We start from the raw sequence: 22,853 nt of genomic DNA, 5'->3' as shown, positions 1-22,853 counted from the left end.
AGTTACAAAAGGAGCGAGACCCTTCATCCATTGGTTCACTACCCTAAGGACCACAGCCGCCGGGTCAGGGCCAGGCTGAAGCCAGGAGCTTCTGGGTCTCCCACATGCATGCAGGGGCCTAAACACTTGGGCCACCCTCCACCATTTTACCAGGCCATTTAGCAGGGAGCTGGGTCAGAAGTGGAGCAGCTGGGATTTGAACTGGTGCCCTATAGTGTGTTGCCACCGCAGGTGGTGGCTTAATTTGCTACCAGCCCTTTTTTCTTATAGAGGTAGCAGTCATTGGATTTACTGCCTCTCAGGATTCTTAGGACATTTGCAAAGACTTTTTTCCCCCCATGCAAGCTCACACCTGCAGGTAACTGGAGACTTGGACAAAACTTTTTGGGCCAGTCACAATCCCTGCCAGTGGGTTTTTCCCTGTAGCCACAATACAGGCCAGAACGGGGGTGGGGGAGGGCTGCTGGGAGACCTGGGGTGCACTGATGCCCAGCGGGGCCCCTCATCTGCACCACAGGGGCTCCCCGAGATTGCCAGGTGCCCCTTGGGAAGAGTCTGAGCCGCTCTGTGCAGTTACTGCCCTGATGTCTCCAGCGGCCTGTGGCTGGTGCTTCTGTCCAGAAGTCGGCCTCCGCCCTGTGGTCCCAGCCGGGTATTTTTAGTCTCTGCCTGGACAGGAGTTTCTAATTATTAAACCCCACCCTGGGGAGCAACCATTGTGAACGAATTAAGCTCTTGGAGAAAAGTTGGCATGAGGGGGAGCCGAGGGGCAGCCATCCGTTGTCTGTGGTTGTCTGGTTAGGTCAAACACAGGGCAGTTTCCGGCAGAAACACTCAGAAAACCTGCCCCGGGCTTTCCCAGGCGGGCTTGTGACCCTTAGAGGAGACCATCCTCGTGTCTGTGCATAAATTCAGGCCATGTCTGGCAACTGTGATCGCCTCCAGGACCCTCTATATTTCAGAGGCAAAAGTCTCCAATTAGAGTAATTCCGCTTTTCCTGTAGCCTCTAACGCCGAAATGCTGCCCCACGGGAAAGGACTCAGAACGCCCTCTGGTGGCCGGCGAGGGGAACTTAAAAGTTGGTGGGAAAATGGAGAAATCGTTTTGAAACCAAATACCTTGAAGTAGTATATAGGGGACCTCTGGAAGGTTAATGGGAAAATGCATGGGATAGCAAAAGCTTTCTGTGGATTCCATAAGTGTTTTTGCACCATATCTAACTTGTTAATTCCATTGTTTATTTACTTGAAAGGCAGAGTTAGAGGGAGAGACAGAAAAAGAGATACTCCAGCCACTGGTTCTCTCTCCACAAATGGCCACTCTAGCAGGCACTGGTGCTGGCTGAAAGCCAGAGCTGGGAGCTCCATCGAGGCTTGTCTCCTGCGTCCTTGTGGCAGGGGCTAAGCACCCGAGCCATTATCGGCTGCTTTGCTGGGCACATCAGCGGGGAGTTGCATCGGAAGAGGAGCAGCTTAGACTCCAGTCAGCACGTACGGGATGCTGCTGTTGTGAGCAGGGACTTAAGGTGCTTGCCTCAGAACTAGTCTCTCCATGAACTTAAAAAAACAAGCTAGGGCTCAGTTCAGTGCCCTAACTGCTTGCAAGCACCAGTATCCTACGTGGATACTGGTTTGTATCCCAGCAACTCCACTTCACACCCAGTTCCCTGCTCTAGCCTACCTGGGAAAGCAGCTGAGGACGGCCAAAGCCTTGGGACCCTGCACCTGCATGGGAGACCCGGAAGAGGCTCTGGTCTCCTGGCTTTGGATTGGCTCAGCTCCAGCCACTGTGGTCACTTGGGGAGTGAATCTTCACATGGAAGATCTTCCTATCTGTCTCTCCTCCTCTCTGTATAGCTGACTTTGCAATAAAAATAAGTAATTTAAAAAAAAAATCTAGGGGCCAGCATTTTGTCATAGCAGGTTAAGCCAAGGCTGTAATGCCACCATCCCATATATCTACAGGCCATACCTATGTATACATAGGGTCACCTATGGGGTGGGGGACCCTAGGGTTGCTTTTGTCTGGTGTCAGCTCTGAGTTACGCTGTTATGAACATGGGCGTCCTTGCCGTCTTAGAGTGACCCCGATTGATGGACAGGGCTTCCGAGCTTCCTTGATCCAGACTCGGCCCAGCTCCCACCCGTCTCCCAAGCTGCAGGTCCCTGTGCCGCGGAAATGCTAACAGTCCCTGGGTAGTCAAGGAGGTCGTACGTGAGAGTGGTGGAGCCAGGAATGCCATGCAGGCCTCCCACGTGGGTGACGAGAACCCAGACCCTGGAGCTGACAGCTGCTGCTTCCTGAGGTGCACACTGACAGAGGGGGGAGTCACGAATGAAGGCAGGACTCGGTCATGGTCCCTGCAGTGTGGGATGCGGGCACTGTGTAACCCGCTGCTGTGTTTGTGTTTAAATATGCCGCTTATACGTTGGGAAACTCGGCGGCCTGTGCTGCTTTCCCGTGGCCGTCAGGACTGTCTAGCATTTTCTGCAACATCTTTTATTAATAGACTTTGAGTTAGAGCAGCTTTCAGCTTGCAGGAGAATTCAGCAGGTGGCACCGAGCTCCCACACAAACATCGCTCCTACCTGGCATTTCCCGAAAGTAGATTTGTTAGCGCTGACGAGTCCGTCTGGACACAGAATTGATCCTCTTGGCTTTTCCCTAAAGTCCTTTTTCAGTGCCAGGACCCCACCCTGCACACACAGTATGCTCTGTTCTCCCACCTCCTGAGGCGCTGCTCTGGCCGCTTTTGTCGACTTTGACCGTTTCAAAGAACCCGAGTCGGGGGTTTGGTTGAGTGTACCTCGTTGGACATTTGTCTGCATGAATGCTATTTGCATCGGTTTTATTGGCTATGTGCTCGCCGTAGGGTTCCAGGCTGCTCAGTGTCGCTGTGGGCTGGACTCTGCTCTCCGGAAGAACGTTGCTCTGCAGTCCAAGCTTGGATGAGACCAGGGCGCTGCGTCCCTAAGGAGGGTTTTTGTTTTGTTTGGATAGAATGCTGTATGGGTAGCTCAGAAAACACGTGACTGGGAAGCCATGAGTGTAGTGCCCATGGATAGCAAGTGCGGTTGCCGGAGGCAGGCTCGGGCGCTGCCCCTCCTGCTCTTGGTGGGCGCCACATCCCTGGAGTCTGCTCTGAGCCTTGGCCATCTCACTGTGAACCTGGCATGGGTTAGTGGCATCTTGGACCTGGTTGAGGGCCTAGGGTTGGCTTTGTCCAGGGTCAAAACCCAGGGAGGCACAGTTACCCTTAACGGATTTGCGAGACCAGTGGGAGACCAGCGTGTCCCACGTGGCCTGCTGTCTTGCGTGGCCAGCCTTTGGCCAGGGTCCTCCATCGGTGCATCCTACATGGCCCGCTATTCCGTGTGGCCAGTCCCTGGCCAGCGGCCTCCCTCTTACTTGTGTCTGTGCGTGCAGAGTCAGCTTGTGAACCTTAGGAGACCTATGGTGCCAGGGTCACTGTGCTCCTGAGCCCTCCCAGAGTGTGCAGGACTGTGCGGATGAGGCACCGAGCAAGCACTGAGCAAGCATTTGGCGTCTCGTGAGCAGCAGAAGGGCGCTATTGACTCTGCCGATGTCTTTGCAGAGGGCCATGCCACGTGCTCTGTGGCGGCAGAGGCCACTGGTGGCTCAGGCACCACCTGGTGTATGTGTGTGAGATGGGTGGAACTTGTGCTGGTTTAGGTCCATCCTCCAGCCCCTTTTTCGAGGCCTCCCCATCACCCCGGGCTAACATGGCTTCTCTGTTTGGCCGCAGAATGTCCTGAAGGAGCATGCGGACGACGACCCCAGTCTGGCCATCACTGGGTTCCCTGTGGTCACTTGGCCAAAGAAGACTCCAAAGGTAGGATGCAGCCTGCCCGTGGCCGGCGGGCCACTTTACCCCCAGACCTTTCATGCCTTCTGTATGGTGGATGTTGGCAGCTTGTCTTGTTGAGGGGCCCTGGGACAGGGGACCGGTGTTAAGAGGAATGATTTTGGCAATGTGTTCACTGCCAAGTTTCATTTTACTTAGCGTGGAACTTGCAAGCAGTGCCCCCTGGTGGTCACACAAAAAATTGTGGGGAAGTGGTGTCTTGCCATTCCCTGTGGTCAGGTGAGTTATTTTTTTTACTCTGTTACTTTTTTTTTTCCTCTTCCTTCCTTTTCATTTTGTCTTCTAAGAAGTTAGCACTTTTCACTTTTTATTTCTTTGAAAGCCAGGAGACAGATATCTGCCATCCCCGATTTTCCAAATACCTACACCCACTGGGACTGGACCAGGCCAAAGCCGGGAACTAAGAACTATGTGAATATCTGGGTGGCATAAAGACCCACTTGGGCTGTCACTGCTGCCTCTAAGGGTGCATGTTAGGAAGCTGGAATCGGGGAGCAGGACCCAGGCTCTCTCATACCCAGTGTGGGCACCCGAGCTGTGGCTTAAGCCAGGCCATAACACCCCAGCCCCCTTCCTTCCTTTCCTCCCTGCTGTTTCCTGGGCTGACTTTGCCTCTGTCTGAATCCGTTTTCTGTTGCTGTAACCAAGTAGCTGAGGTCGAGCGCTTGGTAAAAAAAGTCCCCAAGGCTGGGGGCTGGGCAGGAGGGCCCCCGGCTGCCCATGGTCAAAGGGACCCTGCTGAATGCTGGGGTGGGAAGCTCTCGATAGCCGACGAGCCCAGGACTCTGTGGCCCCGGAGTAGGAGTGGGTCAGTGTACTTGCGTGGGCGCCGCAGTCCGGGGCGTGGACATCCCGGGTGACTGGGGCGTCCCGCTGTTGTGTCTGAGTGTCGTCCAGCTGGTCCACTGCTGCCTTCCGTCTTGTGGCTGAGGTTCCATCCGTTGCCGACAGGCCACGCTGTGTTTATCCACCTGTTGGGAGGCTCATGTGTTGTTTCCATGTGGGTCATTTATTTATTGGAGGTATTGGCGGGGGTCACCATTTGCCAGTTCATTTTTTAGATGTGCACACAGCTAGGGCTAGCCTGCGATGCCAGCGAGGCTTCCATGCGGGAGGGAGGAGCCGAGCACACCAGCCCTCACGGCTGCTCTGTGTGTTAGCTGGCAGCTGGGACTCCGCGTGGGATCCCAGCCTCTGAAGGACGCGGGTCAGACACCCACCCCGCACGTGAATCCTGCTTTACCACGCACAGGTAGAAAAGCCTCAGTGTCCATCACGTCCACGCACTGTCAGCTGTACCCGCTGCTGCCCATCACAAATACCGTGACAGTCAGGCCTGGGTCGCTTATCGCCAGGAGCTCTGGATCTCAACTCAGGTCATTCCTGAGGGTGGTGGGGACCCAAGTGCCGGAGCCATCACCTGCTGCTCCTCCTCCCCTTCCCCCAGTGCACGTGAGGAGGAAGCGGGATGGGAAGTGGAGCTGGGATTCAAGTTCCAGGCACCCTTGAAACAGGGACCCTGGATATTTCAAGCCGTGTCCCAGCTCCTGTACCAAGTGCTTGCCCCTTTGTAGAAACATGTTTTCATTTCTCTTGAGTATAGACTGAGAGGGGCCTTGCCGGGTTGTGGGGTGTTCTCCGTGTGTGGGCATTCTGGGCATCTGTTTCCTGGTGGCTGCCTGGCTGCGCATTCCCCCGGCAGTGCACGAAGGCTCGTGCTCCTCCGTGTCCCTGCCAACCCGGCCATGTGTCTTGTTGATTATAGAACTGTCAGGTGCAGTCCTTTTCTTTTCAATTTAGTGATGTTTTGTAGAATGTGCCCGGAGGACTGCATTAATTTTCTGGGGCTGCCTTAGCCGAGTCCTCCAACAAGTGCTTTGAACAGCAGGCATTGATTTCCTCGTAGCTCGAGATGCCAGCAGCTCGAGGTGCAGGTGTTGATCCGCGAGGTTCTTCCGTGGGCCCTCTCTCTGGTTGCCCACATGCACAGGTTTCTGCTGGGTTTTGTACCAGAGCAGACTTTTCTGAATCCTGGGTTGTGGATGGTGTCAGGAAGCTGTAGGCTCAGAGAGGAACACCCACCTACCTGAGGTCACACAGCTTGCCCCCAGATCTGCCTGCTTCTGTCAGGAGCCCCCAAGAAGTGTGGCTGCGGGGAAGGGGTGGGGAGGCCTGCGCTGTGTTTGTGCCATTTCCTGACTGGTGAGGTTAAAAAGTTAACAGCCAAGGAAGCCCTCACCGAACCACTGACTGCCGGGGCCACCGGAGGTGCCCGGGTTCCCAGGTCCGCAGTCGGCTTCCTCCCAATTGGATGCAGGTTGGGTTGAAAGATCAAGGGCGCTCCCCGAGGCCGCCAGGATGCGAGGTAGGCAGTGGGATTTGGCGGGGGTCAGGTTACTTAACAAGTCGTTAGTGCTCAATGGCGATTAGCAAGAAATGCTTTGATCTCCCACCTTGTCTCCAGGAGAACAAAGCTCCTTTCTGGAACTCATTAGGTGCCCGTGAGGTCATTTCTGATGTGCTGTCCTTCAAATGCAGGATGCTACCATGTCCCCATCCATCAGCGGTCACCTGACCGGCTCTTTGCACCATTTTGATCTGTCCACACCCTGGCTGCTTGCTTTTATGACCAGGTGGCAGGATCTGGGCTGGGGAACAGGGTACTGTCCCCAGGCGAGGCAAGGGAACTGGGCTTATCTGAGGCCCGGCCTCTGACCTTGGCATGATTAGTGAGCTGACCTCGTACTCGCCAGCCAGACGCTGGGGCGGCTCACCAGGTCGCTGCGGAGGGAGGAGACAGCCAAGGACCAGAGACCGCGTCCCGGCTGTGCCTGGCCAGCGAGCCCACAGACACCTGTGCTTCTCCCTGGGGTATCTGTGCCCAAGCCAGGTTGCTGCTTGACTCTGAGCGATTGACAGACTTTACAGAGCAGCAGAGCCAACAGGCTGGGGCATGGGGGCAGCTCCATCCGAGGTGCAGGGTCAGCTCTCATCGCTGTTCTGAGGCCTCACAGGACCTGTACAGGAAGTGACACACACACCCGGTGCCCCTGTCGACCCCTCCTTGCCCGTGTCAGGTAGACCTTGCCTGTCAGGAGTCCCCTGGCCCTCACAGCGTGGCGCTCCATTCTGTTGAGGCTCCGGGGCTTCCTGCCCGACTCTGCCCTTCTCAGCCCCCAGAGTTCAGTTGGTGCTGTGCAGACTGGTGGCGGGGACAGTAGCCTCCCTTTCCTGTCGCCCTCCGGGGCCGTCGTTCCCCAGGAAGTCAGTGTGGTCTAGGCAGGACCAGTCTGGGGGCCCTGGGTTGTCTGCAGCTCTGCTGGGGCGTTTCTCAGAAAAATACGGCTTCCTGGGCTCTGATTCAGTAGGTTAGGGTGCTTGCTCTTTAAAAACTTCCAGGTCCTTCTCGGGCATGACCAGGAAGCACTTCTGGGTCAGATCCACCTGTGGCTTAACTCCTGGTTGCAGGCCTGAATGGCTTTGGGGTCTCCAGCAGCTCTTAACCTGCGTCACCGCCCCTGGGAGGGGCTTGGAGCACCTCCCGTGTAAGTTGCTGAGGGGTGCCCCACCATCTGCTGTCCTTTGTGCCTTGCTGGGAGGCCACCAATTAAGGGGAATCATCAGAGGTTTTCAGAATAATGGTTTATGAGTAAATGGTAACCCTGACTGGCTGAGAGACATTTCCTGTCCTTAAATTAAGCTTTGAACCCCCATCTTGTAGTTCCGCCTGTGTCCTCACCGCGTTGAGAATGGCTTTATCTGTGCATATTTTACGGGCAGGCTTCTGCTGTCTGCAGCCGTCCTGCCTGTGGGACTAAGAGGCTCTGTGCTATTCCTGAGCACAAGGTTATGATGTGCACATGCGCACATCCAGAGGTGTTAAGGAGCAATGCTTGCAGAGCTGTCAGCCTTGAGTTCGTCGGCAGGTACAACAGGTACAGTCGGTGCATTCCCGATCCAAAACTCCGAAAACCACAATGCTGTGCGGTCTCCGTGGGTCAGCTCCTGCCAGTTTCCATCTTCTCCCGCCCCTCCAGGCCCAGCCAGCTCTCCCTGCTGCACCCCCAGGCCTGCCCAGCCTGCATGGGGGGGGATCCTCCAAGGGTTTGTCTGGCTCTCTGGCTTGGTCAGGCTGAGGCCGTGGAAAGTGCCTTTGCAGGCGTGCGAGGTGGGCGCTGGAGCACAGAACGTCCACAGCGTCCCCCTCTGAGTGTGTTGCAGGGTGGTCGATTCCTGTTGCTGAGGAAGACCCTGGCACTTGAGGAATGACCTTGCGCCTTCCTCTCTCTGGCCCTGGGATTCGGGGGGCACCCCCGGTCTCATTACTTTCCCATAGCCCTGTTTCTGTCTCTGTTACACTCCCCTCTCTGACCCGGGGTGCGGGCACCAGGTGCTGGGCTGTTTCCACTCCTGTCCTGACTAACTGAATCGCCCAATTGCCTTTCCCACTGGACTATCATGTTCTGTTCTGCTTTTCTGGAAAAAATATTTAATTGATTTAAAAACAAAGATCTCCCAACCTGCTGATTTGCTTCCCACACAGCCCACAATGCGATCCCTTTTGTGCCTCCCAGGGTCCACAGCTGCAGGAGTCTGCAGTCATGCCTAGCGGAGCCTAGACTTGAACCCAGTCACTGTGCTGTGGGTACAGATGCCCATCACTGTGCAGGGGCCCAGCCCTACTGTCCGCCTTACTGACTATGAACAAACCCTTCTTGGGACTGGCGCACGTCTTGCTAATGTCTGCCTTGTCCATGTTTGTATCCTGTCAGACAACAGGACGCCAGCAAGATCGGTTGAATGTGTGAGCAAGACGCTATCTAGAACCTTTCAGAGCTTCTAGAAGACGACTCATGGTCAACCAGTAGCATCTCTTCGTCCTCCTTCACTTTGTCCCCCAAAATGTTCCTTGGTGACAGCCTTCCTCCACTCCTCCCCCTTTTGAGATTTATTTTAGCTTTTTTTTTTTTAATTGGAAAGAGATACAGAGAAGAAAGATCCTCCATCCACTGGTTCACTCTCCAAGTGGCTGCAGTGGCCAGAGCTGAGCCATCCAAACCAGGAGCGTTTTCCAAGTCTTCCATGCGGATGCAGGGTCCCAGGGCTGTGGGCCATCCTCTGCTGCTTTCCCAGGCCACAGGCAGGGAGCTGGATGGGAAGCGGAGCAGCTGGAACGTTAACTGGCACCCATGTAGGATCAGGCTCATGCAAGGTGAGGATTTAGACCATAGTGCCCACCTTCCCTTTTGTGGCCTTGTCCCAGCCAGCTGCTGATTGGGCGAGGAGTGTGAACACTTTCTTTGGTCGCCCCTAAACCCTCTATCCCTCAAATTGAGGCTCCCCCTTTGTCCTGCTGGCCTGAGTGAGATCTCACCCGGAGCTCTCCACCACTGCTTCTGTCATTTTAGAACTATTTTATTGGAACTTTAAGACAGTGTTCAGCAGACATAACCTGTAATTAAAGCCTGCAGCCACAGACTTCTTTTTCAGGCTGACAGCCTGCCCCACTGTCTGTTATTAATGCCGAAGACAAATTCCTGGAAGGCAATGAGACTTGGAGCGCCTTTGCCTCTGGTGGGGGTCATTGGCGAGCCCGGCAGGCACCCTCTGGGGCCGCTTGCTGTGTTCCTGCAACAGTGCCAGTTGTTCAGCCTTGCTTCTCGTCGTCGGTTCCCCATCTTCAAGGACATTCGATCGTCGACCCTGGCGCAAAGTTGTGTTTTTTCCTCCCCCTTTGTCTAATTTGACTTTGTCCTTAGGGAGATGTGTGTTCAAATGATGTCAGATATTCTGTCCTTCAAAATTAAGGCGGTCTTGAGGGGAAAGAAAGGGTGAGATTGGCCAGTGATGGGAAAAGGATTTTTATCATTTAATTTTTGCTTTGTGTCCCAGAGTTAGGGAGAATGAGTGCATTTTGTAAGGAGAATTTTGATTATACTCCAAGAAAGCAGGTGGTGAAGGGACGGGCATGTGGCCTAGGGGGTTAAGTCACCGTGTGGCCGCCCACACCCCATGGCAGAGTGCCAGCCTCTGGTCCGATGCAGCTTCTTTTAGGTTTGCCCAAGTACCTGCGTCCTTGCCTCTCACCTGCGAGAGCCGGATTAAGTTTCAGGCTCCTGGCTTCAAGCTGGTGCAGCCCCAGGTATGCCCTGGAGTAAACCGGGGGTGAAAGATTTTTCTTTGTCTCTCTTTCATTGTCTCTCTGCCTGTTAAATAAAATGAAAATGAAGAAATAAATTTGAAAAAGCAAAGGGATGGCATTGGGACTGCAGGTTATTACCACTACTCGTGATACTGGCATACCCTGGGGCAGAGCCTGTTCGGGTCCTGGATGCCCCGCTGCCCCTGCAGCCTCCTGCCGATGCTCCTGGGCGCGTGGTAGAAGCTGCTCCAGGGTGGAGTCCTGTCTTAGACCTGGCAGCCCTGACCATTGCAGTCATCTGGGGAGCGAACCAGTGGATGGCAGATCTCTCTTTCCTGCTCTCTCTGTGTAATTCTGCCTTCCAAATAACTAAATACATTTTCTTTTATAAAGTAAAAATAAATCCTTAATTTCAAAAGCAAAAATAAAATAGGTGAGAAGTGAGAGTTGTGGAGAATCCACGGGTGATTCCATTGACCTCTGTGTCCCCACCTGCAGCCCTCCGAGGTTGGACTCACACAGTTCCTGCTTGGTGGCTGTCTCAGTCACTTTGGGTAATGCCTTCAGGACTGGGGTGCCCTCGGTAGGTAGAGCTATATGGGGAGACCACATTTCCTCTTTGTCTCTCAGGGGACCCTGGGTTTCTTCTCTCAGGGGCAGCTGGATGAGTCCCTGCTTTCTGTTCTTGTTACAAAGTACACATGGGAGGCCTGTGCCAGGGCACAGGTAATTCTGTGTTCAGTTTTTCCCCAGGGTCTGCTCTATGCTCAGAAATGACTTCTTTGGAAGACAGAGACAGAGAGCTCTCCCATCTGGCTGGCTCACACGCCACATCCTGCAGACATGCAGACGTGGACCAGCTTGAAGCCAGGAGCTCAGAACTCAACCCAGGTCTCCCACATGGGTGGCAGGAATGCCAGACATGAGCCACCACCTGCCACCTCCCAGATGTCATAGGCTAGCACCCAAGGGTCCTGATCTCGCTGCCAAACACTGCCTCAGGACGTTACCTTCTCGGCTGCTCCACAAGGGGGCAGAGCAGTTGTGTTAGGCGCCTCCTGTTTGGAAGGTCGTGAGGAACTCAGGTGGGCTGAGAGACAAGTGGGTCCTAATTAATGCCAGTTTTAAGGCAGGAGGCCAGTAAATGAAGCAGGTCCCCTGGCAGGTTAGAGGAAGAGAGCGAGCGAGCGAGCGACAGGTCCAGGCAGGGCAGGGGGCTGCAGTGGCAGTACAGGCAGCCAGGTGTGTATGTTCTCTGCTTTCCTCAAGGTGGCCACCTGGAGGCCCTGGCCACACAAACCCACAGGTATCTGCAAGTCTTAAGGTGTCATCGGGGCCTGTCAGAACCCCCCCTGCACCCCACTCTCACAAGGATGACTTGTCAGCAGCTCGTTTCAGAGAGGTGGGTTCCCCTGTCAGGTCCCAGGGCTTGGGGCCTCACCAGATCTCTAAGCAGACTGGCTTTCAGCAGTAGGAACCTCTGAAGGAAGAGAGACACAGAGAGAGGTGCCCCCAGCCGTGAAGGCCCAGGTGGGCGTGGGGAGGGCAGGTTCCCCCTCCCCACCTGCTGGTTAGAGCGTGCGTGCCTCCATTTTGAAGCAGTGTGTGGTCAGCGACAGACACTGGCTGGTACATGTGGTCGTAGGTGTGTGTCCAAGTGTGCGCACACATCTGTCACGTAAGAGAGGGCTTCCAAAAGTCCATGGGAAATGATTTCTGTGAGAAAGCTATGTATAGACTTTGCACAAAAAATATTTTGCACAAAAGTAACTTTATCTTTTAATCCCATTTTTGCTGTGAGCTTTTTGAAGTCCCCTCATTGATAGATGGAGAGAAAGAGATGTTTTGTTCAAGCTAAGATTTACCCGATATAAGTGAGTCATTTTGGGGCTGGACCTTGTGGCTCAGCAGCTTGGATTGCCACTTGGGACACCAGCATCTTGTGTCAGAATGCCTAGTTCGAGTCCTGCATACTCCATGCCTCCCGGCCAGCTTCCTCTAAGGCACCTGGGAGGCAGCAGACGAAGGGCCAAGGATTTGGGTTCCTGCCAATCAAGTGAGAGACCCAGATGGAAGGTTTTTTTTTAGGGGGGGAGGGGGGGAGACTCCAGGTCAATATGGAGACATCTTGATGATGGCTTTCTTTTTATTAATTTTAGCATTGGAAAGAATGTACACACATATACATTATTAAAAGTGAGGAAGAATTGCCGAGAGAGAGATTATAATCCCCCTTGCCGCTGACTGCCAATCCTGGCCCTTTCATTGTCATTCCTTACCCTCATTCTTCGTCTTAGTCACTTTGGAGTGGATGTTTCCATTTTTTTCTTTTTTGCCAGAGATTCACATATTCATCCCTATATAAGACATGGGTCAACAGGATGCATGCCCACGGCTCCCCGCCTGATGAACTCAGTGGTACGCCTTGTCTGTCTTGTCAGCGTGACACGCACAGGTCCTGCTGGCTGTGTTGTTTCGTATTTACATGCAGCCCCTGCCTTTTTGGGCACCCTATTTCTCCTCCCCTCTTTTCTCACGCCTGACCCCTCCCCGGGCCGAGGTTGAGTCTGGCAGCTGGGGGGGGGGCGGTCATTCCTGAGGTCTCCTGATGTGATGAGGCATTGCTGAGAACTAAATGACACTCCGCAAGAAAGCGGGAAGGAGGGACGACCGTGACCGCAGAGGACTTGGCTTCCATCTGTTTTTGTTTATTTCTTCATCGCGTAGTGAAAGTTCTGGATCCTCCTGGCTCAGGGCGAGCACCAGCTGCCCAAGGGGCATCGGCTCTGGGGAACTCTAAGAACGTGAGCCAAGTGGAACTGGGAGAGCATGCCACTCTTCCGAGTCACTCCAAGAGGAGGCCAGGTGGAAGGACGGGCCAGCTGAAGGAACAGCATTAGCGACAGACCGCGTGGTGACAGTTCTCCCGGGCACGGGGCGGCATCACTTGTACTTCATAAACAGGCACACCATCAATACAAAACAGATGTTGGGGAATTGTGGGCACCAGTGCACTAAAGGACACTTGACCGAGGGAAGGCGAGAGGTCTGGAAGCTCTTTCTGCAAGAGTTGGAAGATGGCTGTGTGGGAGGTTGGTCCTGGGTTCTCAGCTGGTAGGAGCCCTGTCCTGGGCCCACAGTTGGCCCTTGGCAGTCCGGCTGTCAGAACCTGTGAAGCAGGGAGTACAGAACTGACGGAATCTGAGGAAGCATGGTTGCATGTTTCTCTGCTCACTTGGAGGGCGACATTGGTCACACCTGTCCTCTGGTCTTGGCCTAGGGCACTGGTGTGGGATGGCTGAGAGCCCAGGCCCTTGACCTCCTGCTGGTTGCACACCTGTCTGCTCCATACAGCCCGTGAACCTCACACTGCCTGGGGGCCTGCTGCCTGGTCCCCGGTGGGGTACAGACAAGAACACTCTGGGTTGGAGACTTTCTCGAAGATTCACTAGGCTGCCATTTCCTCACCGTGAGATGGGGTGCTCTGGCAAGGCCCCAGGGTCATGTTTGGGCACACACGTTCTCTTCTTGGGGCCAGGATGGCTGAGGAGCCACGTCCTCGCACAGGAGTGAGCTTCTGGGTGTCCTTAATGGACATGAGCTGCCCAGTTCCACTTCATCAGCGTGTGCAGGGGTGGAGTGTGTGTAAGTCCTGTCTGCACACCTCTGGGGGTGCCTGACCTCAGGCGGCTGGGACCAGTTAGAAGGGAATGGGAGGGGGACAGAGGACCAGTTTATCAGCCCCTTCCTAGCGCTGCTGCTGGCTGGACTGGCTAGATAGAGTAAGGCGGCTTGGCAGAGCGGGCTACTCTGGGGACGGAATGAGCTGAGGAGTGCAGTGGTGGTATTGTTTGTTTGTGTTTATTGTAACCCTGCATGAACTGTGAAAATTATACAAGGGGACGAAGGAAACTCAGAACAGCTAGCTAGGTTTTCATCAGAGCCTGTCTGTCGGAGGGTGTAGAGGTTCTGTTGGCTTCGGAATAAAGCTGGCCTCCCTGTGCCCTCGCTCCCTTCCCTGCGCCCTCCCTCTCCCTGCTAGGTCCCCAGCACCCTTTCAGCCTCCCATGAAGCCTGATCTGCCAGCCAGTGCCTTAGGCTCCAGCTGTTAGATTCCTGGTGAGAGTGAGCCGCTGCTCACCTCATCTCACTGCTAATGGGCTTATTCCTGGGAAAGCCCTGATCCATCCTCCCTCCTGTGCATCCTTCCCTTCTCTCCTGGGCAGGTACAGGCCCTGTCCCTCTGGCCCAGCCCAGCCAGCCCTGTTCCTCGGCTAGAGTCCACCGTGCTGTTTTTCAGAGAAGACGCTAAGGGTGCCCAGCGCCCCACTTTGATTTGGGGACGACAGTCGATCTAGATTTGCAGCCGCGATGTTCCGCGGGAGTGGGCAGGAACCTGTTCGCCAGTTCAGGAACTAGGAACCCCACACCCTCCCCGCGGCGGCCTGCCAGTGTCTAGATCCGTTCCTGAGCGCCGCAGGCAGGGTGGTTCCAGGGTTCTAGAGGGTGGGACACCCAGCGCAGCGCAGAGTCCAGGGCAGGCCGTCTGACAGCCCCCAGGTCCGCCGGCCCCAGCCCAGCCCCGGCCTGCACCACCTCACGTTCTGCGCTGACGGTCGATCTGGGAAAGACGAGCCCGAGGGCAGCCTGCACGGTGACAGGAGCGCGGCCCAGCCCCGCGAAGCGCGGGTTGCCGGATCTCCTGCAGGCCGCCGGCGGCCGGCCTGTAGGCTCCGGGGCTCGGCGGGCGCCAGGTGCTGCTCGCGCTGCGTGCGCCAAGCCGGGAGCCCAGAGCGCCCGCTGCAGGGGGCACGCGGGGACCTGAGTCAGACGTCGCGTGCGGGACCGGCAGCCCCTAACCCCTCTGCTCCCTCCGCCACCGCCCCACCGTGCGCCCCGGGGCTCCCGGGAGATGTCCCACAGGACCACACAAAAGACCCCACCCCAGGGCGGGCGCGTATTTCCTGTTGCAGCGGTGGCGGCGTGCAGCCACCCATGTGCATCCCGCGGCGCGCGGGCCGGGCGGGGCGCGGGGCACGCCCCCACGCAGCCCCACTCCCCGCGCGCCCGGCGGAGGGGCCGCCCTCGGCGAGCCCGCCCCCGTGTCACCGCAGGCCGGGCTCCCTTTGTGTGCGGCCCAAGCACCGCGGCCGCGCTATTGGCCCGCCCGCCCGGGGGGCCAGCCCCTTCCTGGCTCGCCTTCATGCATATGCATGAGCGCCCCGGCCCTCCTCCGCCGGCCCCTCCCCGCCCCCTCCCGCGCGGGCGTGCGAGGCGCGCGGCGCGGCTCCCTCCTCGCGGCAGCGGGAGCCCGAGCCCGAGCCCGAGCCGGGGCGAGCCGAGCCTGCTCCGGGCGGGCGGGCGGCGGCGGCGGCGCCGCTCCAGCCATGTCAGCGCGCGCGAGCCTGGGCCCACCATGAGCCATGGCCATGTCCGTGAGCGCCGAAGACGACGACTATGAATCCGAACCGGACCAGGTCGGCGGCCCGGGGTGGGGCTGAGGGAGGGACCGGCCGCCCGACCTCCCGACCGCCTGCCTGACGCGCCGAGGGCGGCCGCGACGCCACCGCCGCCGCCGCCGCGATGAGGAGAAAGTTTTTGCAGCAGCCGCCGGCGGCGGGGGCCGCCAGGGCCGGGCCCGAGCGGGGCGTGGAGGGGAGCGGGGCAGGCGGGCGGCCCCCGCAGCCGTCCCGGGCAGGGGGCGTGTGCGGGCGGCGGTGCGTGCGCTCGGGTGGCTGCCGGGGCGCCGCGGGGACAATGTGGGCCGCCGGGCCTCGCCGTCGGGCGGGCCTGCCGAGCGCGGGCCACGGCCCGCGGGGGCCAAGTTGCGAGCGGCCGCGGGGTGCGCGCGCGCGGCGCCCTCACCCGCGGCCCACGCGCGTGCCGGGAGCACCCCGAGCTGCGGGCGCGGCGCCTCCTTCCTTTCTGTTGGCAAAGTTGCACCGGGACCCCCCTGGCCTCCGGGCTGGCGGACGCCCGCGGCCCGTGGGCCCGACGGCCCGAGCTTTTGTCTGGGCGCTGCGCGCCCGCCGTGGGCAGACGGAGACAGGAAGGGGTGCGAGCCGCGGCCGGCGCGGGCCATCCGGAACCCGGGCGAGTGCGCTCGGGAGGCGGCGCGGAGGAAGCTGTGACCCCGGATGGCGGGGCTCGGCCTCGGGTGGATTTAGAAGGAAAGGAACCTCGCTGGTGCCCGGGGTGGGGAGAAATTCGTGTGTAAAACAAAGCCCTGGGTGTGTTTACGGCGTGAATGGACTCTGGGGAGGCTCGCGTGGAGGAAGCCGAGGAAGAAAGTTGGGGGTGTTACCGACTTTAGTAACCTGCTCGGCGCGTGGGCGCGGACCAGGTGGGCTTGTCGCGATGAAGTGGGTCGTGTTACCGCGTGGGTACCCCAGACCAGGAAGGCGCGAGGGACACCCCAAGATGCTTCTTTAGGATGCCGAGAAAGATGTTTAGGAATGTTGGAGCCGAAATGTGGGAACTCTCCTCCCCTGAAGGGGTGCGTCCTTGAGGAAGTGGGACCGTGCTGCCCTTCCCTCGGCTCGCGCTGATTGCTTAGCGGAGTTGGAGGTAGATGGTGTGTGTGTGCCCGCGTCTCTCAGTTCTGCCGCGCATTTTCCTGAAGCAGGCCCTTCTGGAGGCTTCCTGAATGCCCCTCCCGCCCCCTCCTTCCTGGGCTTTTGGAATTGAGGTAAACCCAGCCACCGTGGAAGGGGGTTTGGCTTAAGACTCTCCTCAGGTCCGAGTGTGGCTGGTTCACACCTGGTCCAGGTCCAGGCTTGAACTTGGGAGCTGCCCACTTGGGCGGAGACATCTAGGAGGACACTGATGGGGTGTTGGTGGTGGGGGTCACCTGGGCTTCCATGTGTCAGAATGGAGGGTCCTGTTACCTGGTTTTGTTTTGTTTTTCCCTTTCATAAGATTTATCTATTTTGAAAGGACGAATTAGAGAAACAGACATCTTCCATCAGCTAGTTACCTCCCCCAGATGACTGCCGTACCCAGAACTAGGCCAATCTGAAACCAGAAGCTAGGAACTACTTCTGGGTTTCCCATGTTAAGGACAGGTCAGGCCATCTTCAGATGCTTTCCCAGGCGCGTTAGCAGGGAGTTGGATCAGAAGTGAAGCAGCTGGGAATTCAACCAATGCCAGTATGGGATTCTGGCCCCTGCAGGTATCCACTGGGCCACAGTGCCAACCTCCTGTCTTCTGTTTAATGCCTGTGATATCTTTGACCCTGCAGGGGCAAGACAGAGATTGTGTGGTCTTTTTTTTTTTTTTAATATTTAAAAAATTTTTTATTAGAAGGTCAGATATACAGAGAGGAGGAGACAGAGAGGAAGATCTTCCATCCATTGATTCACTCCCCAAGGGGCCGCAATGGTTGAAGCTGAGCCAGTCCCAAACCAGGAACCCAGAACCTCTTCTGGGTCTCCCTTGTGGGTGCATGATCTCAAGGCTTTGGGCTGTCCTTGACTGCTCTCTAGGGCACAAGCAAGGAGTTGGATGGGAAATGGGGCTGCCGGCATTAGAACCAGTACCCATATGGCATCTTGGCGTATTCAAGGTGAGGACTTTAGCCACTAGGCTGCCATACCAGGCAGAAATTGTGTGGTTTTAAGGCCATGTTTTGGGGTTCTGTGCCCACTGAGAGGTGAGTTCACTAAGGCAGGATCTGCATTGCCTGAAGCTAGATTTTTTTTTTCCTCCTGTGAGCTGCCAAATTGGGGCACCTGAGTAGTGGTTTGCAGCAGAAGCAAGTTCCCAGGAGGTTGCTATATTCACATGAAGGGGATTTTTTTCTTTTCACTCGGGGGTATTTAGGGAAATGACAGCAAAACCAGCCCCAGAGGCCCAGCAGAGAGGTTGAGTGTCAGCACAGTGCCTTGTTTTGCCAGTGGTGGCACCTGCCTCTTCCTTGTATCTCCTCCATCCTGGTTTTCTCTGTCCCATCCTGAGGAATAGGAGAGGAGAGGCCTTCTGAGGAGTGTGAGGGTACAGGTCTGCTGTACCTCTAAGCCTAACCCATGGCTGCAGGGACCCCAAGGACGAGGCCCCGCTGGGGAGCCCCACGTCCACCTGTCACAGCTGTTGAGCACTGAGCTTTCCGGCCCACCTGGCCTGGCCCTGGGCCCGGCTGTCTTCTGGCCTGGCTGCCTGGGTTTCCCTGTGTGCCTGTGGCAGCCCATGGGACAGCAGCAGCGAGGTGGTGGAGTGCTCGCAGGTGAACGGTCCTGGGACTTCATTTGCTTCTCCAGTTCAGAGCGTGCCAGAAACTTGCTGAGCTTCGCTTTGCAGTTTGGGGAGGTCGCTCTTTAAAGAAGAAGTGCTAGCAGGAAGACTTCTTGTTCTACCTCGGAGGGGAATCCCTCGAGTGAGAATGTGATCTTTCTTGTTCCTATCGAATGTCTGCAGTTGAAATGTTGGGAATGACTGTGGTGCTTAGGAAGTCGGAGCATCAGAGGTGAATGCTCAGAGCCCCTGTGCTACCCCCACAGCTGCTGAGGCCGTGAAATGTTAAAAAGAAGGGACCCTGAGCCTTTCCTGAAAATAAACTCCCAAGTGGTGTGACTTATGCATGCGTGCCGTTGGTGGGGGATCCTTGTATTTCCTCAAATTCTCCAGCGCCGCCCCCTCTGCCCGGTGCTGTGACAGCACGGGGGGCTTCCTCCCCCTCCTGTGTGCCCTGTGTGTTCACGGGCCATGTCCCCAAGTGAGATCCAGGTTTTCCCGGTGTCCCTCCGGTCGCTGCCTCAGGCAATGAGGTGAGGCAGGTCAGCTGCTGTTGGGAGGGGATGGTTGGGTGGGAAACCTGGAGCTGTCTTTGTTGTAGGAACACACAGCTACCCCATGGTGGCGTCTTTCTCACTTGTCATGGCAGTCGGGACACTGGACCTCTGCCCCACTCCTGTGTCACCCACAACCTGGCCAGGAGCATTTCTGCCTTGTACCTAAGGCTCTGATCGCTGGGCCCAGCCCCGCACCCGAAACCTTTGGGGCGTCACTAGCTCTTGCACCTTTGTGATGTTGATTCCCACTCGTGTGCCTCGGCTCTGTTCCCGTTTACTTGCTGGGCTCCTGCATCCCATACAGCAGAGTCAGTGTTTTTATTGTGCCTCCTTCTCTTGCCCGTGTTACTCAGCCCCTCTGTGGCACCGTGTGGCTCCAGCGCTGCCCAGGATCCTCTCCTACCCTTTGCTGCATCTTCTCCTACCTGGATTGTCTAGCTCATCTCCCACTCGTGTCCTCCCTGGAAGTCCTTTAGCTCTGCAGGGCCAAGCCGTGCTACCTGCTCCAGAGCTGGTTCCTTGAACATGTCGTGGAGTTCCATATCTCTCTTACTCTGCTTTCTACCTAGCATACCTGCCTCCTAACCCCACCCATGACCCCTGGTCTGTAGTGTCCTTTGCCTCCATTATGGCTACCTTGCTCAACACTTCCTGGGGTCAACACCTCTGGGCCCCTTGCCTGGTCTGTGATTTTCCAGAGTTGGCAGCGGGATGAAGAGTGGGTGATGGGAGCTGTGCTGTGCCTCAGTTTCCACATTGACAGGGATTCCCACCTCGGACGTTATGGGTATCAGTATTGACAAGCCTGAGTGCCAGCCTATGGCGCTGCGTCCTCATCCCCAGCCTGCAGTGTCTTCGAGAGTAAAGAGCACGGCTTACTCATCGCATTGCATCTGCATAATTCCAGCAGGAAACACCGAGGGTGGGTAGGAGAATGTGTGAATGAGGGGGCTGATGAATGGCTGTGATGTTAAGGGTTTTGGCTTGTGTTGGGTGTGTTTCTTAGCCGTTTGTGTGTCTTTAGGGGGGTATTTATGTGTTTTGCCTATTTTTTTAAGCAGGCGCACTTGTCTTTCTGTTGTTGAACTGTTGAAATTCTTTATAGATGCTGGATTCTGGCCACTCCTGGCATAAGGTGACCTCGCAGGTTCTCTCTCCATTCTGTGGACCTTTTTCCATCTCAGAGTGCCTTTGAAGCACAAAATGTTTTCAATTTGATGGAAGCCTAATTGATCTTTTGGTTTTATATTTGAGAAAGAAACCTTGGCCCAATCCAGATTTGTGAGCATTCACACCTGTGGGTTTTTGTTTTTGTTTGTTTTGTTTTTCCCTCAGTGTTTTGTAGTTTTATGGGTGTGGATATAATGGTGTGAGGCAGTGGGCTCTGTCTCCATTCCCTTGACTGGGGGCGTCTGTGTCAGTGTTGTGTGTTGGAGCGCATTCCTAATGGCCCTGTCTTGGCATTCTTACTAAGAACAAGTTGGTGGGCCCAGCGGCGTGGCCTAGCGGCTAAAGTCCTTGCCTTGGACGTGCCCGGGATCCCATGTGGGCGCCGGTTCTGGTCCCGGCAGCTCCACTTCCTGTCCAGCTCCCTGCTTGTGGCCTGGGAAAGCAGTCGAGGACGGCCCAAAGCCTTGGGACCCTGCACCTTGGAGGAGGTTACTGGCTCCAGGCTTCGGATTGGTGCAGCACCAGCCATTGTGCTCACTTGGGGAGTGCGTCATCGGACGGAGGATCTTTCTCTCTGTCTCTCCTCCTCTCTGTATATCTGACTTTGTGATAAAAATAAATAAATCTTTTTTTTAAAAAAAAAGATCCTTTAAAAAAAAAAGGATGAGTTGGTCATAAACAGGAGCTCATTTCTGAACTCTTCTAGTCCAGTGATGTCCACATTTGACCACACTGTCTTCTCTGCTATAGCTTTTAGTAAGTTTTGGAATAGGGGGCTGTGAGTCGCTCACCATCAGCTGGTGATTTCTGCAAAAGAGCCAGTTGAGATTTTGGCCACGGTGGCGTGGCATCTGCAGAGGGCCTAGCTGCATCATCTATAGAGTCCCATTCATTTTGTTATAATCCCAGTATTGTCAAGACGATGGATTGAGGAGGTTGCACCCATGGATTTTCTGTGGCGGGGGAGGGGGGGTGTATCAGCTGATAGATAAGTCACTTTGGATAGGATGTCTGAGGGACGGTGACAGCATTTGTTGTCTGAGAGATGCTTGGTGCTTTGGTAGATAAGAGGTAGGGGCTCCCTCAGTGGGTGGGCGTGTGCCCCAGAGTTCAGTCTCCTTTCGTGCAAGGAGCTGAGCGCGTGGCTCCGGGCTGATAGAATCTACAGGTGGCCTTGGGGTTGGAGCTGTTGGCTTCCAAACCACTGTTGGAGGATGTGTCAGCCCCTTTCCTGCAGGCAGGGGTGGGATTGGGTAGAATCTAGAACCTGTGTTTGTAGCTTCAGGTGGCACTTGGGTGAGCCTGGGGCAGAGCTTCATGGCACGTTGAAAGGCCTGGGCTAATCGGCCTTCCCTGTCAGCCGTGTTGCTCCTGGTCGGCCAACGTTCTCTGTGATTCTGCGATTCTGCTGTCACGGGGTTTCCTGGCTGGTTCTGCGGGGTCCTGGTGGGACTTTTTTTTTTTTTTTTGCCTCAACCCTCTGAGGTCTTCATTACCAGTGGATTTTCCTGTGGTCCTAAGTGGCTGCTGCCCCAGCAAGTGCCTCACTTCCCCCTGCTGAGCAGCCGATGACCACAGCAGCCATTCTGGCTGAAGGGGCAGGCGAGCACTGAGGCCTTCAGCGACTGTGGCTTCTTACAGCCTCCTTTCCACATGTCACCACTTGTCTGTCATCTTCCAGGACAGCTCCGCTGCCATCAGGGTGCCAGTGGGTTTGTTCACCGTAGGTCAGTGGAAAAGCGCTGCTCCCACTGAGAAGGTGCGCTGGCTTCATGGTGGCAGAGGAGCTTCGTGATTTGGGCCAACTCGTGTAATTCCTCCGACTCGGTCCTCAGCCAGGAAGGTCAGTGGTACCCGGTGGGCTTGGCTCCTGACGCTCCTTCCAACTCCAGGCGTCTCTTCAGCCGTTCACCCCACAGGTTGGTCTTTTTGAATCTTGAGTTCCCAGGGGCTGAGTTTGAGCTCTGCCTCCTCCAGGGGTGCCCTACAGGTGAACCCTGCACCTGCTCGAGACTCTCAGCCTGCCTGGGAGTTTGAGGAGTGAGTCGTCTCAGGACACACAGGTTTATGGGGGAGGAGGAAGCCTTCCGGGGGTCTCCCGGCTCCCTTTGCTGGTGCTGTTCACGTGGGCTGTGGCATTTTTGGCAGCTGCAGCGAGCCTCATGCCCTCCTGTGCTTGTGTATCCATCCACTCTACCCGGTACGTAGGTGCAGGGCATGTTTCCAGAGTCTGACCTTGGGCAGGGCACTATAACTTCTAGCTTTAGTTTCCTTGTCTGAGAAGGGTTTCTCTTGGGGAGAATGAGGCAACAAACCTGAAGTGATGAGCCTGGCCCCTGCCACTGTTTCCCCTGTTGTCCTTCTCGTCTCTGCTGCTTTCTCGGCAGTTTTGCTGGTGCTAAGTGGTTTCCAGAGCCACAGTCCCTTACATAGGCAGCATCCTCCACCGAGAAAGTTCTAGAAAATGATCTCGTTGTGTGTCCTGGCCTGCAGCCACACCTGACCTGGGCTGCTGCATCCTTCTAATGGTGTGATCGCATGCAACTGTTCCTGGGTGTGACTCGGGACCACCCAGATGTCCCTGTGAACAACAGGTAGGAGACTGGCTTGTCCTAAGCCCCTGTCCTGCCTGACCCTCCCTCGTGATGAGGGCCAGGATGTCCCCGAGGCGGCTCCCCAGGTCAGCTGACCTTGGCTTTTGAAGGTTTTAAAGGAGTGGTTCTTCCCAAGGTTCTTCAGGACGTCTTGAGAAGCATCAGCTTAGAGGTGGCTAGCTACCAGAGGGGTGTGGCCTGTCCCTCCCTGCCCTGTTGGGGACACTCAGAGGCAGTCCTGCAGAAGTGGTGTACCACTTTTCTGCCTGATGT

General features: G+C 56.2%; 1 protein-coding gene across 6 annotated transcripts in view; it reads left to right on the top strand.

Annotated features, from left to right (window-relative positions):
* KDM2B (lysine demethylase 2B) overlaps positions 1 to 22,853 on the top strand; it is a 96,159-nt gene that overhangs the window by 56,116 nt on the left and 17,190 nt on the right. For 3 of the 6 annotated variants that reach the window (XM_040987043.1, XM_040987041.1, XM_040987042.1), the window contains exon 12: positions 3,768 to 3,854. In XM_040987043.1, coding sequence (XP_040842977.1) covers positions 3,768 to 3,854 — 87 coding nt within the window. Of the gene's footprint in view, positions 1 to 3,767; positions 3,855 to 15,280; positions 15,507 to 22,853 lie in introns of those variants that run through there. The other 3 variants (XM_040987047.1, XM_040987044.1, XM_040987046.1) reach the window with 3 other exon arrangements.

This window comes from Ochotona curzoniae, unplaced genomic scaffold (assembly GCF_017591425.1).
Source record: "Ochotona curzoniae isolate NIBS_2020 unplaced genomic scaffold, NIBS_Ocur_1.0 contig_46, whole genome shotgun sequence".
Lineage (NCBI taxonomy): Eukaryota > Metazoa > Chordata > Mammalia > Lagomorpha > Ochotonidae > Ochotona > Ochotona curzoniae.
The sequence above is the reverse complement of the archived record's forward strand: the minus strand, read 5'-3'. Positions and strand labels throughout refer to the sequence as shown.